The sequence below is a fragment of the Lissotriton helveticus genome, chromosome 5_1 (genome assembly GCF_964261635.1).
Source record: "Lissotriton helveticus chromosome 5_1, aLisHel1.1, whole genome shotgun sequence".
NCBI classification, from domain to species: domain Eukaryota; kingdom Metazoa; phylum Chordata; class Amphibia; order Caudata; family Salamandridae; genus Lissotriton; species Lissotriton helveticus.
Genome location: NC_136065.1, coordinates 1,836,146,966 through 1,836,168,553, shown reverse-complemented (window position 1 = coordinate 1,836,168,553; position 21,588 = coordinate 1,836,146,966). Strand labels below are relative to the sequence as shown.

Here is a 21,588-nt window from a genome sequence, read left to right as displayed (position 1 = left end):
CAAGGTAAGAGACATAAGAGTTGTAATGGAATTTTATTTGGATGCTAAAAAGTTGACTTGGTTGAGAATCTTCATCATTGTGACCGATGATATTTGTTAAACATATTCACATTGATGTATGTATGTGCTGCCGTAATAGCTAAAAACTCTCTAAAGTATAGCTGGCATGTATTGAGACTAGACCACAGCAATCATAATTCATTGTAATTTAATGGTTATGGTTTGGTTTGCCTGCCCAGTACATTGAGGGGGATGTGTCACCACAATATGACTAATGTTGCTTCATGGCAGGATCACGGCATTGTGGTTTGATCCAGGACAGCTAACACAGCAGTTCAGTATGCAAAGGTCCACATCACACAACATTTATACAATGCGTCTTTCTATGGTTGCAGAACATTTGTCCCTGTATGCGTAAGGCCATCAGGCCTACATCAGTGCAGTGAATTTACCCTAGGCTGTTAGGAAATGTCACTGAAGCACAGAAGTTTGCTTGCTGGCATTGGCTGTATGGGTGTCCAAATGGTACTTTATATGCTGCCCAGTCACTCTCTGCGGAGTATCTATCAGTTAGCGTAGTATTTTGCTGAAGGTTGGCTGAGAAATGGCATGCACCAATCTTACTGTCCATTGTATGGTGCATGCTGCAAAGAATTCTAGTGCTGCTAGCTTTTTCAGGAAGGATCTCAAGCTGATTCGAGTTTACGGGTTCCAGTCTTACTCTGTCGATTCTGGCTCTCATTACATGTTTCAGGGCCATACCAGGTCATTGATTGACGGGCTGGTATCCATCAGCATGCTGTACTGCGGAGTATAATTGTGAGTTGCTGCAATCAACCTGCGAGTGCTTCACCTACTCAGGGCTGTTTATGTAAGTCTGCCGGTGTGCATGTGATTTTTTGTCCTTATCTCAAACATTGCCTGCACTGTTTTTTTTGGCATTGTTGTGTTGGTTTTAGTTTCTCGGTAATGTTTTACAGCTTTTCTTTCATTCCCTGCACAATCAGGAACTTTTACCACCTGCCTTTGACTCGAGGTATTTTAAGGTGGTATTTGTCACTGGTTTCATATACTATATGCGTTATTTTCCGTGTGTGGTAAATATCACGTGCGATAGATGGTAAATATGGTCTACAGACATGCAGTATTTAGTGCATGTGAAAAATATCACAAGCGGTTTTTAACTTGTGATCAGTCAGTAACTTAATGTGCTATTTACCCTGCCATGCCGTATTTCCCACTACGCCTAAGTCATAATCAGGGCCTTAGTTGCTTAACTCCTTCGATGCTGATGACGGAACCGCTCCGTCATCAGCTGCGGTGGCGCTGTGCTGATGACGGAGCGGTTCCTTCATGGCCCGCTCGGCACGCCTGCGCGGCGCGGATTCCGTGCCTGCGCTGAGCGTTCTATTGAGCGGGGCGGGCCATGACGGAACCGCTCCGTCATCAGCGTAGCTCGACCGAGGCTGGTGACGGAGCGGTTTCGTCACCAGCATGTGCCGCCGCGCAGCCGCCCCGCCCCCTTAGCGCTGCGGCGGAATAGCCGCTTCAGCGAAGGAGTTAAATAACGGCATAACATGGTTGTTGTCACTCTCCAATCTTAGTGCCACTGTCAAATTTATGATAATATCCCAGCACACAATATACATTAATACATGTTAGGCACTATTTCTGGGAGTAACAAAGGTTTGTGGAGCAGTACATACAGGCTCATGATATAAGGGACCAGCTAATTAAATTTACCAGAAAACAGACAAAGAAATAACATCAAATAATAAATTCATATCTCTCCTGAAGTGCAATAAAATGCAGTCTACAGTAATATCCAGTTCATCCACTCATAAAGTAAATAGCACAGAGGAATGAACTACCATTTCTCCTCTGATTAATAAAATAGCATCACCAAGATACAGGTATTTTTTCTCCCAGATGATCTTGCAAAAAATCCTCCTGGCTAACCGAAGGCTACCTAGAAAGGGACATTTACATGCTATTGCAAAGTCCCAAACCGGCTTAGAACGACCCACCAGAGGCAAACAGATGTTTCTTAAAAGGACCCTGGTCTCACCATGAGCAGAATAGCACGAGATACAGATATACTCTTTGATAATGTTCAAGGGGTACAAGGACAGAGCCACTGAAACATAAATACTGTAAAAGAATAAAGAATGAAAGGTCCAACCCACATTCCCATACATAAAGATAAATATATCAGCTTTTAATGAGACAAGAAATTAAAAAATGAATTAACTCTTCTGAATACGGTCAACGGGTAGATGTATTTTCATGGCCTTCTGTAAAATAAATTTTGAGTCTTTAGAACAGGGATTTGGAAAAATTGTGTTTCTGAATAAATGCCAATTTTAATGTTGTCTTAGTTTTACCCAAAAGTTACAAGGACCTTTCACATTTCAGGAGGTTGACATCACCAGTTTAGTAAATTAAAAATGTAACTAAAGTCATTAGAAAATACAGCTTGAGTTGACTGTGCATATACCTAAAACTGCCCAAGCGTTAATTTTGAGCTTTTTCTGATGCCACCTAATAAATGTAATACCTGCCATTGAAAGTACAGTCAAAAACTTCAGTTTCATAACGTTTGGCAATAACCAAAGGCTTCATGATGTGTCTGTTATACACATATGCACAGCACAAGAAATAGCTTAAAAAAGGGACTCTGATTAGCTAGGTAGTTAGGATATTTTACCCATTAAGGTTGTCACTCAGGGAGTTGTGTACACCTGGCATGTTGATACAGCAATCTACATTATGTTACTGCAGGATGTGTTAATTTACTTGTTATGTTCTAGGGTTAGGCCCATGTAACGAAGCTGCTAATTTCTTACATTGTCTTCTTTTTCACAATAACATTTCTGGCTGGAACTTTTGCACATATCTGCATGCACAATATGTTGAATTAGTTTCTCCAAAAATACTTTGTTTACACATTTAGATTTGCACAACATTATCACATTGCCTCGAACATCATGTACAAGGCCTCTTTACGCACTATGTACAAAAGTCGTTCTACTTTCATCCAAAGGGCGACAGAGCTATCCACATATCCATTATATCGCTAATCTGCATGTACATTGCAAGGCTGCTTTCTTTTATAAATAATGAGCATCCCAATAGATTAGCAGAGGAGGCCCTTCAGCAGACACCAAGGGTTACTGCATGATGAGATTTCACCATGCAGCATTCTGACATCTCCGTGAGGGCGTGCCCAGTTCATGACCAAGACGGGCTCCTATATTTTCTCCCGTCAGGTAATGGGGATGGATCGTCCCTTGGGGTATTCTTGGCTTCACAGCTACACACACTCTAGGTAAACTTACAGTAGGGTTTACATAGTAGGAGTACACCTGATTACTGCATTGTTTCTATGCCTGCAGATATATACTGCTTTAGCACCATGGTAAAACTGTATCTGCTATTTATGCTTTTGGTGCTTATAATCACTTTCATTTGCTTCCGTCTACTGATTGTCGCAGCACACGTATTCTATACTAGAATACGTGTGTATTGGTTCAATAAATGTATTGAAAAAGTCCCACTGTGTATTCTGTATATCTCTCTGAGCACAAGAAAGCACAACTGACTGAGCTAAAGGATCTGATCTATTTCCACGATCCCTGAGGGGTCAGGGTTGTCATGCTCAGTGGTTGCCAGAAACGATTCGTGCCCTGGTAAAGTTAGGGAGGCTTATGGCGGCACTGTGAGCTGGCTGGTCCCTAGGCTAGCATATGCAGCGTGGATGTCCGGAATCAGTCTCTGCACCTCACCCAAAGTTTATCTTATCCAAACAAATGCGCAGGTCCTAGGGATTTGTAGGAACTACAAGACAACTTGTGCATGTTACTACACTATGCCAAGATTTCCTCCTATGGAACTACCTATAATTATGGGAATTGGTGTTTCTGTGTAGATTCTTACAAGTTTTCTTGCCATCTGGGATGTTTTTCCAATACAGTTTTGCCAGGTTTTTCCTGGTGAAATGCGGGTGATAAACATTTGGAAGTTCTATGCATTACATTCAGCCACTAATGTCTGCTCTTGGACAGCTCCAGATTCCCTCCTGACTCAGAATGAAGAAATAAATAATCTGTGCATACATTCAATTATTGTGGGTTCGTTAAATTATATATATTACATGCTAATGTCAGTGTAGCTGTCCTCTTTTCTCAGGCCTCTATCAACACCTTCCAACCTATTAACCTCAAGGTCTTGTCCAATTTGGTCCAAAAAATAAAAGCTTCTTATGTGCCTTCGGAACCAGGATCTGCCATGTACATGAAACAATCCCTCTCATCAAAGGAGGCTGGCCCCTGCTCTAGGAACAAATAATTCAATGTGGCAATTATGCTTGATCTTCTAGCACTCAATCAAGTCTCTCTCCAAGATATCAGTGTCCAATCTGAATGCATTGTCAAACTACCGGCAGATCAATCTCCCAAACCACAGCTGGTTATGTAATAACCCTGGCTAATAGCTAACAACTTAAACTGAAAACTGAAATTCGATGAGCTGCTGACCGTCTACGACACCAGGGACAATCACATCTTGCTGCTTTAAGTCGAGGACTGGAATGGATTTGTTAATTCCTCATCACTCATTGGACTGGAATGGATATGTTAATTCCTCATCACTCATTGGACTGGAATGGATATGTTAATTCCTCATCAGTCACTTTCTACAGGTACATATTGGAAAAATAGAGTCATCTTCATCCAAGTTGTCTTATGGAGTGACAGATCATTGTCATATTCTGTCTGACAATCAACAACTATATATTTACCCACTGGTCCTGCTCCTTGTATACTAAGAGGTGGACCTCCAGATGTACGTCGATAATACCATATCCACTTCATCTTGAGATCACATCATCAATGAAGCCCACTATAACAATATAACCCAACCAACCAAGGGTCCCATTGGTGAAGGAAAGCTAAATTCGTCTGAGCAGATTACAAGACAGAGATTCTGGTGGTGAAACCAAAAGAAACCATTAATATGCCATTTGAGTGCCCCCTCCCAGCCTTGGCGTCCTAATGGCAACCTTCACTGAAATCAATGAACATGAACGTTATACTCGACGCAGCGCTCTGCTTAGTGCACTCGGTCAATCTGGTAGCAAGGGAATCAGCATGCAGCTATTCCTACTTCAGAGTATTGATCTCTCCACTAAATTAACCAGAACAGCCATTAAATATTGGCGATGACACAACTGCTAACTGGGTAAATAAAACATCATCTACACTGGGCTCCCAAATGAGCTCATGGAGAGGCTCAATGGCTTTGAAATAAAGCTGTCCATCTGTGCTTGATTCTACGGAGACTTGACCATATAAAGACTGCCCTGAAGTCAGTGCACTGGCCAACTGGATATGCAAGGATCCAGATAAAGCCCTGTGATCTATTAAATTGTCTGCTTTGCTCATTTTGCTACATATCTACAAAAGTGCATACTATATCTACTCCCAGCAGAATCAATGGTTCACCAACGATGCACTAGATTGCCCAACAGGCCTTGAGTCTGAGTAAATTGGAAGGTAGAAGATAAGAGATCCAGGGTGCAAACCTTTGGCAGCCTGAACCCCAAGTCTGAGAGCCGAGCACCCCTAATTGTGCTTCGTAAGAGGCTTAGGTACAGTACTGGTCTGCATTGACTACAAATGAATCTAAGCTCGTCTGGACTAGATATTGAAGAATATGAAAGTGGGCCTAACTTTCACCAACCAAACTCAAAAGTATTTTCTGGCACCCTAACATTTAGGGGTCCATTAGGATGGCGGGCGGATTGCCCCCGCCAGGCTGGCGGTAGCCACCGCCAGCCTGGCGGCGGCAATCCGCCCGCCATCCTTCCCTGTATTCCCCCCCGCCATATTAGAATGGCGGGGGGGACCACGGCGGAGCAAAACACCGCCCGCCACTTTTCCGCCCCGGTCGCATTGCGGCCGGGGCAGAAAATGATTAATATGGTGGCGGTGTCAAGCAGACACCGCCAGCCATATTATGATGGGCTGAGGGTGATTCCTTTCCGTGGCGGCGATGCCGCCACGGAAAGGCATGTGGTCTTCACTCTGGGGGCCCCCTGCGGGCCCCCAGAGTGAAGGAGGGGAGGGTATTCCACATGGGGGGGGTACCTGTGGTACCCCCCTTCATTTGCATTAGCAAAGCGGCAGGCACCGCGCGGTGCCTGCCACTTTGTTAATGCAAATGCAGAAATGCATTTCTAGCATTGTGGCGGGCGGTGCTGAGAGCACCGCCCGCCACAATGCTAGAAATGCAGGATGTGCCCGCCACTGTGGCGGACACATCCTAATGCTGGCCTCGGGATCCCCGCCCTTGAGGCGGGCGGTCCCGTTTACCGATAGGGTGGCGGGCGGGCAAAGCCCGCCCACCATCCTATTGGACCCCTTAGACTGTAGAACATTTTTAGAGCCCTGAAAACAGAGGCTACACAGAGTGCTCTATAAAACCCTAAATACGTACATGTAATATACATTTTTGCCGATACTGTTGTATAAAATGGATCCCCATGCTAGTGCAGTGCTAGGTTTTTGCAATAAACATTACTTAAATCTAAAAAAATTACAAAATAAGGCTAAAGTGCAAGGGAAGAATCTATGAATACAGTCACTTCCATCGTAGGGAATATCCTGGCCATTTATAAGGATTTGCAAACCCTTTTACGGCATCTCCTGGCATGGTGAGGCTCTGCTGCTTGAGAGAAGAGGCGTCATGAAACCCTCACTTTAGCAGCATGTTTTAGGGATTGGTGTCCCTGGTAGTTCTTTGTAACAAAACACATTGTTTATAGCTCATTTGCTTTGATCAAACACAGATGGTCTGGAAACAGAAGCTTATAAATACCACAAGATCACTATATGATGGAGCAGAGCTGTGGGGGAGCAAATGAAACAAGAGAGCATGTTAAGAATGGAGGGTCTCGATAGAAAGATGGAGAAAGGAATGGTGTGGAAAGCAGGAAGGATAGAGAGGAGAATGGATGGATTGAAAGATACAGAAAAGAGTAGATGGAATCAGGATGGATGGAGAGAAGGATAGGTAGATGGATGGATCGATAGTGTGGAGATGAAAAGAATTGATACATACCTGAAGAGAAGGATGGGTGGATGGAAAAAAAGAATTAAAGATAGATTTGGGGATGGGGTGGATGTGCCTCGTCTTGGGCATGAGTGCACCTTCACAACTGCCGGCTAACCTTAAAGCTTTCTACGCCAATTTATCAGAAAATTGTTCTCTAAAATGTGCAAATGAGGCGCTAAATGCTCAAAAAACATTTTCAAAGAAATTACACTTTAAAATTCTCTGAGGAAAGTCTACCACAGTAGACAACTCTTGATGAGTGCAGTAGTAGTAAATTACATTTTTATTGTGTATAATTTAAAATGACAATAATCCAATGGTAAGCCTATTTTAATTTTATTTTTTTCATAGTTTTATATAGCGCAAACTTGAGCTGAAGATATCAGAGTGCTTTACATGAGCACCAGTTGCGTTACACAAGGACACTTTCATTTTTGTTAGGCATGGGGAGATTAAGTGATTTGCCCTGAATCACAGGATGTTGAGTGTCATTGCCAAGACTTAAACCCTGTTCCCCAGATTTGAGATCCACTGCCCTAGCCATTAGATAAGCACCCAATACATTCAAATTATATTCATATACACAACACACATATAAACACACACACACACACACCCACACACTCACACACTCACACACACATATCGTGATGTCCTCGTAAAGTAAACTTTGCCTGACGAAACACAAAACTTTGGAGTCCATGTCCCCTCTGATGGATGAGTTACATCTGGATTGCGTGCTGGATAGGCTCCTGTTGAATTACCTCACGGGAAAATAATGATGAACATCGCGAATATATACTATACTATAAGTAAATGTGTAACATTTTTTGATTTGTGCCTTAAAATGAAGCTATATTCGACGTGTAATGTTAAGTTCATAAGGTGTCATAACACCTGAATACATTCATTTGTAATAAACCCAGGCTGTAAGTTATCGACAGGAACTCTAGAATCTCAATGGTCCTCAGATCTTTGTCTTTAATCCTCATACCTTCAGCTTTGCTCCATCCAGATGAAGTAGCTGCTGCCCATCCACCTCGCGAGCTGCAAACTCCGCCACATATTGTTCCATGTTCAGGCCCTCCAGCCACTGGCCCACCTGCTCAGTGGTCCAGTTAGTTGCCAGAGTGATGGGTTCATCTAAAAACTGAAGAAAAGGGGATACTGACACTCAGCGCTCAGACCAGCAGAGGGTTAGTTTATAATGATTATTTACTGAGGCCCATGGAAGACTCCAACGCTGAAGCTGATGCTTGGGACTGGTAAAGAATCCCACTGCGACTGGAAATACTCTTCTGATGATAGACACACTCTGTGGCCTCACTATAGACACTCCTGGCTTCTGTACATATGCATTAGTCTCCTTGAAGAAGATTCCAGCTGTTGCTCAAGTTACCACATAGTTTTCGGAGAATATGTCTCCTCAATCAAAAAAAACATTCTTTCCTTCCTGACTACCTTCTTTTTTCCCTTTACAATTCCTTTTTCCACACCTTCCTTCTTCATTCCTTCCTGCTAAGCTTGTTTCCTTCCTCTCTTTGCACCTCTGTCCTGCATTCCTTCTTTCTTTCCTTTTGACTCCATTTCTACCTTACCCTCCTTTTCGTTTTTTCTTTCTTGAATCCTTCTTTTATCAATTCCTTTCTTTCTCCCCTATCCCTCCCAAATTTGTTCAAATTCCTTGCGTACTTCCTTGCTCACTTATCTTCTCCCCTTCCTCTTTCTCTTTCCTTCCTTCCAACCTTGCCTTTACGTCTTTTCTTCCTTGATTATTTCTTTCCTTGATTGCTTCTTTGTTCCGCCTGAGTCCCTACCCTCGCTTCCCCATTCCTGCTTTGCTTCCCACCAAACATCCAACCTTTACTCTCTTCCTCCGTTCTCCCTTCCTTTTTTACATCCTTCCCTGTTTTCTCTTCCTTGAGTTCTTTCTTCCTTGATTCATTCCTTCCTGTCATCTTTGCAATCTCCCATCCATCCTCCTTAGCATGCTCCCTCATTCCTTTCCTTCATTCTTAATTCAATTACCTGCCTCCCTCTCTTCCTTTCTTCATTTGTTCCATCCTTCATCACCTCTTTCCTTTTTTCCAATCCTCTCTCCTTCCTTCCTTACAATATACGTATTAATACAATAGATCTGGTGGCACTGGGGTCAAGAGGTCTGAGGGGCACACAGCACCACAGTTATCCTGCCCAGCAGTGGACATGAGGGGTAATTTTCCTTCCGTACATTATGCCACATGGTGTCCTTGCTGTATCACCGCTTCCGTACTTCCATCGTTCCTTTTTATGACATCCCCCTCCCTTTTTACCCTTTTATATTTTCAGTTTTTTTTTCTTGTGATAATAAATGTATTATTTAAACAACTTGACTCTTCAGTTCTGACTGCCTTCCCTCCCCCTTCCCCCACCAGCACACAAAGGACTCTGTACGTTCTGACTGCCTTCTCCCCAGTACACAAAGGACTCCTCAGATCTGACTGCCTTCTCCCCAGTACACAAAGGACTCCTCAGGTCTGACTGCCTTCTCCCCCAGTACACAAAGGAGTCCTCATTTCTGACTGCCTTCTCCCCAGTACACAAAGGAGTCCTCATTTCTGACTGCCTTCTACCCAGTACACATAGGACTCCTCAGATCTGACTGCCTTCTCCCCAGTACACAAAGGAGTCCTCATTTCTGACTGCCTTCTCCCCAGTACACAAAGGAGTCCTCATTTCTGACTGCCTTCTCTCCAGTACACAAAGGACTCCTCAGATCTGACTGCCTTCTCCCCAGTACACAAAGGACTCCTCAGGTCTGACTGCCTTCTCCCCTAGTACACAAAGGAATCCTCAGATCTGACTGCCTTCTCCCCAGTACACAAAGGACTCCTCATTTCTGACTGCCTTCTCCCCAGTACACAAAGGACTCCTCAGATCTGACTGCCTTCTCCCCAGTACACAAAGGACACCTCAGATTTGACTGCCTTTTCCCCAGTACACGAAGGACTCATCATATCTGACTGCCTTCTCCCTAGTACACAAAGGACTCATCATATCTGACTGCCTTCTCCCCAGTACACAAAGGACTCCTCAGGTCTGACTGCCTTCTCCCCAGTACACAAAGGACTCCTCAGATCTGACTGCCTTCTCCCCAGTACACAAAGGACTCCTCATTTCTGACTGCCTTCTTCCCCAGTACACAAAGGACTCCTCAGGTCTGACTGCCTTCTCCCCAGTACACAAAGGACTCCTCAGGTCTTACTGCCTTCTCCCCAGTACACAAAGGACTCCTCAGATCTGACTGCCTTCTCCCCAGTACACAAAGGACTCCTCATTTCTGACTGCCTTCTTCCCCAGTACACAAAGGACTCCTGAGGTCTGACTGCCTTCTCCCCAGTACACAAAGGACTCCTCAGATCTGACTGCCTTCTCCTCAGTACACAAAGGACTCCTCAGATCTGACTGCCTTCTCCCCAGTACACAAAGGACTCCTCAGGTCTGACTGCCTTCTCCCCCAGTACACAAAGGAATCCTCAGATCTGACTGCCTTCTCCCCAGTACACAAAGGACTCCTCATTTCTGACTGCCTTCTCCCCAGTACACAAAGGACTCCTCAGATCTGACTGCCTTCTCCCTAGTACACAAAGGACTCATCATATCTGACTGCCTTCTCCCCAGTACACAAAGGACTCCTCAGATCTGACTGCCTTCTCCCCCAGTACACAAAGGACTCCTCATTTCTGACTGCCTTCTCCCCAGTACACAAAGGACTCCTCAGATCTGACTGCCTTCTCCCCAGTACACAAAGGACTCCTCATTTCTGACTGCCTTCTCCCCCAGTACACAAAGGACTCCTCAGATCTGACTGCCTTCTCCCCCAGTACACAAAGGAGTCCTCATTTCTGACTGCCTTCTCCCCAGTACACAAAGGACTCCTCAGATCTGACTGCCTTCTCCCCAGTACACAAAGGACTCCTCAGGTCTGACTGCCTTCTCCCCAGTACACAAAGGAGTCCTCATTTCTGACTGCCTTCTCCCCAGTACACATACCTCGTCAGATCTGACTGCCGTCTCCCCAGTACACAAAGGACTCCTCAGGTCTGACTGCCTTCTCCCCAGTACACGAAGGACTCATCATATCTGACTGCCTTCTCCCCAGTACACAAAGGACTCCTCATTTCTGTCTGCCTTCTTCCCCAGTACACAAAGGACTCCTCAGGTCTGACTGCCTTCTCCCCAGTACACAAAGGACTCCTCAGATCTGACTGCCTTCTCCCCAGTACACAAAGGACTCCTCAGATCTGACTGCCTTCTCCCCAGTACACAAAGGACTCCTCAGGCCTGACTGCCTTCTCCCCCAGTACACAAAGGAATCCTCAGATCTGACTGCCTTCTCCCCAGTACACAAAGGACTCCTCATTTCTGACTGCCTTCTCCCCAGTACACAAAGGACTCCTCAGATCTGACTGCCTTCTCCCTAGTACACAAAGGACTCCTCAGGTCTGACTGCCTTCTCCCCCAGTACACAAAGGAATCCTCAGATCTGACTGCCTTCTCCCCAGTACACGAAGGACTCATCATATTTGACTGCCTTCTCCCCAGTACACAAAGGACTCCTCATTTCTGACTGCCTTCTTCCCCAGTACACAAAGGACTCCTCAGGTCTGACTGCCTTCTCCCCAGTACACAAAGGACTCCTCAGATCTGACTGCCTTCTCCCCAGTACACAAAGGACTCCTCAGATCTGACTGCCTTCTCCCCAGTACACAAAGGACTCCTCAGGTCTGACTGCCTTCTCCCCCAGTACACAAAGGAATCCTCAGATCTGACTGCCTTCTCCCCAGTACACAAAGGACTCCTCAGATCTGACTGCCTTCTCCCCAGTACACAAAGGACTCCTCAGATCTGACTGCCTTCTCCCTAGTACACAAAGGACTCATCATATCTGACTGCCTTCTCCCCAGTACACAAAGGACTCCTCAGATCTGACTGCCTTCTCCCCCAGTACACAAAGGACTCCTCATTTCTGACTGCCTTCTCCCCAGTACACAAAGGACTCCTCAGATCTGACTGCCTTCTCCCCAGTACACAAAGGACTCCTCATTTCTGACTGCCTTCTCCCCCAGTACACAAAGGACTCCTCAGATCTGACTGCCTTCTCCCCCAGTACACAAAGGAGTCCTCATTTCCGACTGCCTTCTCCCCAGTACACAAAGGACTCCTCAGATCTGACTGCCTTCTCCCCAGTACACAAAGGACTCCTCAGGTCTGACTGCCTTCTCCCCAGTACACAAAGGAGTCCTCATTTCTGACTGCCTTCTCCAAAGTACACAAGGACTCCTCAGATCTGACTGCCTTCTCCCCAGTACACAAAGGACTCCTCAGATCTGACTGCCTTCTCCCCAGTACACAAAGGACTCCTCATTTCTGACTGCCTTCTCCCCAGTACACAAAGGACTCCTCAGATCTGACTGCCTTCTCCCCAGTACACAAAGGACTCCTCAGGTCTGACTGCCTTCTCCCCAGTACACAAAGGAGTCCTCGTTTCTGACTGCCTTCTCCCCAGTACACAAAGGACTCCTTATATCTGACTGCCTTCTCCACAGTACACAAAGGACTCCTCATTTCTGACTGCCTTTTTCCCCAGTACACAAAGGACTCCTCAGATCTGACTGCCTTCTCCCCAGTACACAAAGGACTCCTCATTTCTGACTGCCTTCTTCCCCAGTACACAAAGGACTCCTCAGATCTGACTGCCTTCTCCCCAGTACACAAGGACTCCTCATTTCTGACTGCCTTCTTCCCCAGTACACAAAGGACTCCTCAGATCTGACTGCCTTCTCCCCAGTACACAAAGGACTCCTTATATCTGACTGCCTTCTCCACAGTACACAAAGGACTCCTCATTTCTGACTGCCTTCTTCCCCAGTACACAAAGGACTCCTCTGATCTGACTGCCTTCTTCCCCAGTACACAAAGGACTACTCAGTTCTGACTGCCTTCCCTTCCCCTCCCCCCACCAGCACACAAAGGACTATGTACGTTCTGACTGCCTTCTCCCCAGTACACAAAGGACTCCTCATTTCTGACAGCCTTCTCCCCAGTACACAAAGGACTCCTCACTTCTGACTGCCTTCTTCCCCAGTACACAAAGGACTACTCAGATCTGACTCCCTTCTCCCCAGTACACAAAGGACTCCTCACTTCTGACTGCCTTCTCCCCAGTACACAAAGTACTACTCAGATCTGACTGCCTTCTCCCCAGTACACAAATACCTCGTCAGATCTGAATGCCTTCTCCCCAGTACACAAAGGACTACTCAGATCTGACTGCCTTCTCCCCAGTACACAAATACCTCGTCAGATCTGACTGCCTTCTCCCCAGTACACAAAGGACTCCTCATTTCTGACTGCCTTCTTCCCCAGTACACAAAGGACTACTCAGATCTGACTGCCTTCTCCCCAGTACACAAAGGACTCCTCAGATCTGACTGCCTTCTCCCCAGTACACAAAGGTGTAATGCACGAGACCACAGCTACAGAGACTCACGCGCTGAGGGCGTGCGACAGGCTAAACCACTACAAAAGGACTCCTCATTTCTGACTGCCTTCTCCCCAGTACACAAATACCTCGTCGGATCTGACTGCCTTCTCCACCAGTACACAAAGGACTCCTCAGATCTGACTGCCTTCTCCCCCAGTACACAAAGGACTCCTCAGATCTGACTGCCTTCTCCCCCAGTACACAAAGGAGTCCTCATTTCTGACTGCCTTCTCCCCAGTACACAAAGGACTACTCAGATCTGACTGCCTTCTCCCCAGTACACAAAGCACTCCTCAGGTCTTACTGCCTTCTCCCCAGTACACAAAGGAGTCCTCATTTCTGACTGCCTTCTCCCCAGTACACAAAGGACTACTCAGATCTGACTGCCTTCTCCCCAGTACACAAAGGACTCCTCAGGTCTTACTGCCTTCTCCCCAGTACACAAAGGACTCCTCAGATCTGACTGCCTTCTCCCCAGTACACAAAGGACTCCTCAGGTCTTACTGCCTTCTCCCCAGTACACAAAGGAGTCCTCATTTCTGACTGCCTTCTACCCAGTACACAAAGGACTCCTCAGATCTGACTGCCTTCTCCCCAGTACACAAAGGACTCCTCAGATCTGACTGCCTTCTCCCCAGTACACAAAGGACTCCTCGGGTCTGGCTGCCTTCTCCCCCAGTACACAAAGGAATCCTCAGATCTGACTGCCTTCTCCCCAGTACACAAAGGACTCCTCATTTCTGACTGCCTTCTCCCCAGCACACAAAGGACTCCTCAGATCCGACTGCCTTCTCCCCAGTACACAAAGGACTCCTCAGATCTGACTGCCTTCTCCCCATTACACAAAGGACTCCTCAGATCTGACTGCCTTCTCCCCAGTACATGAAGGACTCCTCATTTCTGACTCCCTTCTCCCCAGTGAACAAAAAACTCCTGAAGTTCTTTCTGACTGCCTTCTTACTCATTACACAAAAGTCTCACCTCATCAGATGACTGGGATAGCGTGTGGTAGGGGTAGGAACATTTTGTTTCAGGCGCAGTCGTGGCTGTAATCTTGGGACTGCTGCTGGGAGGCGTGGAATCATCGCTCAGGGTAGATTCCTGTGTCAAGGCAAAGAATACAGAGCCGGTGAAAGTTTGCAGTGAAAATAATTTTTTTAAAAGTTGTGAAACAAAACAAGCAGAGATACAAATTAGAAAAGTACAAAATTGAGTACATAAAAGAAGAACATACAAAAAGTTGAAAAAAGTGAAAATATGAATAAGAACTAGATGCCATTAGGGACAAGTCTAGGGCTAGTTTTAGGTTATATTTAGGGTGAGATATTGCGTGAAGAATAATGCTTGCTAAATTGTACGAGATAGGATTAGGTGAAGAGTAAACATCACAGTTAAGACTGCAGTAAGATCTAAAGGATGAGGTAAGGATTGGGTTTGGTTAGAATGTCTTCAAGGGTTAGATCAGGGTTAAATTTAAAGTAAAGGATAGTGCAAAGGAAGGTGTGAGAAGAAGGTGCTAGAGACAGGTGGCACAGTAGATGTGACAAGGACAACACAGCCTAAGAAAAAATGGGAAGGGCGTTAAGGAGACAGTTACAGCGATTAGGGTAAAGGTTCGTGTATGTATATATAGAATCTATATGCTAGAATCTCCCTCTCAAAATGTGCAGCCAATTTAAAGCAACTAAACTTCCTACTCACTACTCATAGGCAATCTATTCAACATACATACCAAACACACCCATATACAGTGTTCACCGCATAACATGTCTTTGGAAATAAAGTTCCAGGTTCCCTAAAGTTACCATCTAGTAAAAGTACTACCAGAAAGTCACTCATCCAATCAGGGCAACATCATTATGTAATGCATGGGACCGACCAAAGCCCCTTTCTGTATGTTATGTATTGTGTTGACATGAGGTCTTACCTCAGAGCTCTAGTGTATGTTGTACTGACATGAGGTTTTCCAAGATAGTTACATTTCTTTGCAGTCAGCAAAAAAGGAACATTTTGATCAGTGAATGAAACCTCAAATTGTGGTGTTCCTATCTAATTTTATCTAGAAGGGAGTTCAATCACCTTGGGGCTAAGAAGGACAGCAAAAAACTACACAGGATGCAAACATATTTATTACTCAAAGAAAATGATCAAAATGTAGACAATTACCTTGCTAAAATAAATGACACAAACTCCGTGCACATGAAATAAATAAACACACACAGGTTCCAAAACTAACTCAAAAGTTCACTCTCAGTACATAAAATATAAATTCACTTCACAGTGGCGGCTCCTCTGCAATGGCAGAGGAGCATCGGCCCACAGCCTGGCTCGAAGACAGCAAAAGTAAAATAAAACGATACTCGTCCATTGTTTTATTTTACATTTGCCGGCTCTGAGCCAGCGATGCTGGAAGGGGCGGGACCAAGGCATGGACGGGGGGAGGATGAGTGTGACATGCACTCCACTCCATAAGTACACATATGTGTTTTGGCCGGCCATCTCAGGCCCACCAAAACACACATGTGCACTTAGGTTTTCTCCTGCCCAGCTGCATTGAGCAGCCGGGCTGGAGAAACCCCACAGACTCCCTGGTCTGAGCAGGGCGTCTTTCCTGCCTGCTCAGACCAATCCCTGCACTGCTCTGCAGCACGGGGATTGGATGGGAGTCCATCCCTGGGGCTGCTAGGACTTCATTCAGGAAGAGGAGGAGAAGCAGTGCGATGTATTCCCAACCCCACCACCTCCCTTTGCTTATGGCTGCTGCCGCTGCTTCACACACACGTCTCCAGCGTACTACAATCGAAAACCAACTTACTACGTTCAACTTTCAACTTTTTTTAAGAAAATACTATGTCTGGTTTATCTTTGCTGCAAAGCATAGTAGAAAAACACACAGGAAACACTTGATTCAAATGCATCAATATAAACTAATACCTGGCTTAAAAAATGGCAAACACACTTAAATGAAACAAGCATTTGCAATGCAATAGGTCTCGCATTTTGAGAGTGTGAGCTATTGACATCGTAAATTACAATGCCTTTTATTTATGTGTTGGTTTTTAAACATAAATAAAAGGCATTGTCATTTACAACGCCAATAGCTTAAACTCTGGCAAGTGCAACACCTATTGCATTGCAAATGCTTGTTTACTAAAGCGCCTTCAGAATCACCCTGGAAAGGGGGAGGGGCAGAAACATAAACACAAGTCCATATTATGATGTGCATTAAGTTAAAAGATAGAATGTAGCTTCTACCGATAACATGGAGGCACTTCTCAGCTTGAAAACCACTGCTAAATGCAGCACGGTGTCTTCTACCTATTTGTTGGTTTAGGCATTGAGTGAAGTCAGGTGTGAACGTGTGCAGTGTGTGATACCCCCTCCCATCCTCCCTCAATCCTCCTCGGGACGTCATACAATTAAACCCACCTAGCATGTCAGAACTGGGAAAGAAATGTTTTCTCTAATTTCGCTAGCACACTTATAGAAGGACGCTCATTATTAATCTCTAAGCCATGTTTAATCATTGTCCAATTAAGCATCCATTTCGTTCAGAAATGTACTTTGTCTTTCCTTAAACATTGTTTGTATTCAGATCCGCAGAATCCATTGTGATTAGTTCAGTGCTTTTTCTTCCCCATTGTACTTCTTCGGGAGCAATTTGTTTCTATTTAAACATTTTACATTATTGTAGTAGCCAAGCAAAAAGATTCCCTACCACCCCTGATGGAAATGTAATTAATAGGGATTAAATTACCCCAATTCACAGATGTTCGTCACAAGTGGATAGTGTGGGGTTGGGTCTATAGGTCCTCCAGCTTGAAATACTAAATAAAGCAATAGAAGGCATGTGGGCTCTGCTGAACTTCTGGGGTTTTATGGCAGCGAGCTGCCACAATAGGGGACTCTTGGGCCAATAACCTAACACAACTATATTCAGAAGCTCAAGCCACGTTGTGCTCTGCACCCCAAACTTTAGAGAGTCACGGCATCATGGTAGCCAAGACCCAGTCTCATTAAAGAACCACCGCCTGTTCAGTGGATAAGTTCATGCGGTTTAATCTGATTTCAATATCCACTGGTTTTTGGAACTCTACTAAACTGGTCCCGGTAAACTTCCAATTGTATCGTGGGACTGGTTATTTATTGCGTATTTTTCTTGTGTGACGTGCTTCTGGTGGCCGCGGTACAGACGGGTAGAATATTTTATTGCAGGTTCGGAGGCGAGGGAGTAACTTTTTTGCATGATTATATAGCGCGTACTCAGTCTAAAGGCATCGTAGCACTTTAAATGAGCACTAGTCACATTACACAAGTTCAGATTCATGTATTTGTTAAACACAGGTAAAATAAGTGATGTGCCCAGAATCACAGGATGTTGAGTGACGCCAGGACTCAAACCTGGTTCTCCAGTTCTAAAGTTGCAGTTAACTGCTCTAGTCTGGCTCGCACAGTTAAGCCCCTTTGCCCTTAATTCTAACTTTGTTACTTGTGACCCTGGTGTGTATAGAGTGGTGCGGGTAGCCATACAGCATACCGGCTCAGTTGTACTCTCGCATCCCAGGAGATCTCAAGTGCAAGCCAACAGCAGGATATATCGCACTGCTGGGTGGATGGCAGTATGTAATGGGGGTGGGGGAGGAGCTGTGGGGCTTTCAGTGACTTGCACCAAGAATACTTGAAGAGACATCTCTGAGCCACACACGTTGTATTGATAGCAGCGCTGGATACAATTTAGCGCCTAGACGAAATTCTGGAACTCGCATTTTGGTTTATAGATCAAGTGAGGAGGGTGTGTTTTGGGACGCTCCTCTGTGAAGTAAACCTCCTAGTGGCACATCTAGGTTAACAAGTGTTGGCCAGGCAGCCGCTGTAAAAAAGCAGATGTGTCTCTGAGAGAGACAGGCGGAAGGGGAAACAAATAGTGCTTCCCCAGTAATTAAAGGCACTAGTGTAACGCAGCGAGTAAAAGATCTAATCCCACAGGGCGTAGATAAAAGGAGACAGGGTGGCAACAATGAAGGAGTGACATGCCTTCAGTGCAATCATTTCACTGACTTTGACATAATTTGTGACGCAAAACAATGCGCACAAATCAAAAGTTAAGGCGGAGCTGGGACAAGGCTTCTGGAATCGTATTGATTACAAGTAGCCTCGTATGACGAGAGCAGCGCATGTGCTGCTTACGTCAGGCCGAGACCTAAAAAGAGGTAAAAAAAGGCAGAAGTCAGCTGTAGCGTCATTCCCAAAAATATTTTAGAAAGGTAAAGGCCAGGGAAATGCAGCAGTGAGAAGACAGAACAAAAAAAATGAACAGGAGTGGATTAGAAAATGTTTCTTTTGTTTCCAAGGTCCTTGTTTGACCAAAGAGAGGTGGTTAGCTGTGATACTAACACTGGTCATCATGTCGAGCCAGTATTCTAGTTTTTCTTATAACGACTCCAAGTATTCAGAGTTATCCAGTTTGAACCCTGGATAACTCCCCAGTTTGGGATCTAGTGATCTGATCAAGAGTTCAGAATGGGCTCACGCCTCTTGGGGTTCCTCAGGAACGCCTTTTCCATACTGAGATTGCAGATGGTTTTGGTCAAGTTACTACTTCTGCACCAATGACAATACATTCTGTCGTAGGGGGCCATTTTTGTGCCTAATTCTTTTTACAATTTCTTGTCACCGCCGCACTCCAGGTCTGACCCTTGTTTTTAACTATGCCCATGTCTTAGGTATATTTTTTTCTCCCATGGTTCTTGCTCAGCTACCGTGTTCATCTTGCACAAGAGCGGTCGTCTCTCCTTCACAGGTGACCTCTGGGTGGAATGCAGGGACACTGACACTTGAAGTCATTTGTTTACTGCAGACCACTTTGCAGTGGACTTTACTGTATGTACTGAATTAACTTGGTCTGGCCAACTTCCCCAATGTTTGCTCACCCTGGGATATCTCCCTCCAGAGATTTTAGATGGCGAGCAGCACACAAAGCTGCTATCATTAGAGGTTTCACTTTTTAGAACTTTGATTGGGTATTTGACACTGTGAGCACAGTTACAGTGACTAGGTAGTCAAGAGTTTGATCTTGTCTTGCAATTGTGTCTTCTAAAGTAAATGATGCACGTTTCTCTTAAGTTTTCCTTTTACACTGCCAACTTTAATTTTTTTGCTTGGTTGTTAATGAAACCCTCTCCTTTTTGTGTCGAAGCGTTAATGTGCTGGTCAATGTCTCTGTTGTTTCTCTTTGCTCATGACTTCACTGTAGCTGGATCTCCTGAGTGGGTCATTATACAAGCCATTACACAAGCTTCATGAGTGGGGGCGGAGAGGTGCCCTATTCTGGTGCATGGTGCCATGCAGTGGCGGCTCCTCCACAATGACAGAGGATGGCACCCCACTGCCGGGCGCAGAGCCAGCAAACAAAAAGTAAAACGATGTTCTGGCATTGTTTTATTTTTCATTTGCCGGCTCTGAAGCAGCTTGTGCATCGAGGGGGGCTTTGGAGGGAGGAGGAAGAGGGCTTGTGCACTCCCTAGGTACGCATATGTGTTTTGCCGGCTGACTCAGGCCAACCAAAACAAACATGCACACTTAGGTTTCTCCAGCCCGGCTGCATTAAGCAGTGGGGCTGGAGAAACCCCACAGACTGCATGACCTCAGCGGAGCGTCTTTCCCGCCCGCTAAGCCCAATCCCTGCGCTGCTCTGCCGCACAAGCAGCACAGGGAGTGAATGGGAGTCTGTCACAGCAGCTACTGGGACCCAGGAAGAGGAGAGGCGGTGAGCGCGATGCGACGCGGGAGGTGTGTTAAAAAAAATGTATTATTAACATGGGCACCCCCCCGTGTGCTCCCCCCACCTGACCCACCACCCTTGGTGCCATGTGGAGTCACTGTGGGGTGAGCATCATCCTGTGACACTCGCCTTCTCTCTATTCCTCGTCTGCTTGTTTTAGCATTGCTTGGAATCCATTTGATCAAAAATGTATTACAAAATACAGGGAAAGGATGAGTGCATGGCATTTTTAAACTTATTTTTTGACTATAAAGAGTCATTTTTTCTTCTCTTGAGCCTTACTCGTCCATCTATCATGCGTTTATTAACAGCAGTCAGTCACCTTCCTCACCCTGTTCCTTATGCCTTCTGTCTCGGTGTGGAGGAACCGAGCGGGTGGAAGGAGGAGATACCGGGAGAACAATGAAGGCCCAATAAGAACTGAGAATCACATATATGGGCCATCTAACTTTTGTGGCAGGCTACTTCCTAGGGTGGAGTTGGGATGGGACTAATGGAAGGCTGAAGTTCAGCATCACGGGCTAATAGTTCTGTGATTTCTTCACCTTCTTCGCCCGGTACCAAGTGGAACTCGGAGAGACATACTCGGTGTCCTGTAAAGATTGTGTAGAGAGGAGAAGCTTGTGCACTGCACATTTCTTGACTTCCTCTTCGACTCTGGCCTGCTCTGTAGGCCCTAGCCCATTGCAACACCCCAGCTTTGGATACCATGGTCTGTCCATTGCTCTAAGAGGTGGTGGATGGAGGCAGGCGGAGCTCTTCCCGCCCTGTGGAAAGAATGACAAAAGCCCAAGATGGAGAGAAGGGCACGTTGAATCAATCATTCACGTCACAAAGGTCATCTGTTGCTTGAAGTAGCATCCCTATCCACTTGATCTATGAAGAAGAGAAACCACTCACCGGTCCAGCCACCAGCCCTTGACGTCTCCAAGTTTAAATGAAGGTATGTTCATGGTTGTAATGGATTTGGTAGCAGCTGTTCTCCATTCCTCTCCGTTGGTCCTCGGACCCTCAACACAACTCAACAGGTTTAGTGTAAGTTAAACTCTTTGGGCACAACATCAGTTCCCCTGTTAGGTCCTATACTTGTAGCCTGGGAAATTGGGTAATCCCCACTTCTCGTGGACTCCAGAGCAAGCTGCTACAATGACCACCAGCTTCTCTTCAT

General features: G+C 45.5%; 1 protein-coding gene across 1 annotated transcript in view; it reads right to left on the bottom strand.

Moving 5' to 3' along the window:
* Positions 1-21,588, bottom strand: part of SAMD14 (sterile alpha motif domain containing 14) — a 294,092-nt gene that overhangs the window by 8,151 nt on the left and 264,353 nt on the right. Inside the window, exons 8-9 of the mRNA XM_078645242.1 lie at positions 14,621-14,740; positions 8,108-8,263 (exon numbers count right to left, since the gene is read on the bottom strand). Coding sequence (XP_078501368.1) covers positions 8,108-8,263; positions 14,621-14,740 — 276 coding nt within the window. The remainder of the gene's footprint in view (positions 1-8,107; positions 8,264-14,620; positions 14,741-21,588) is intronic.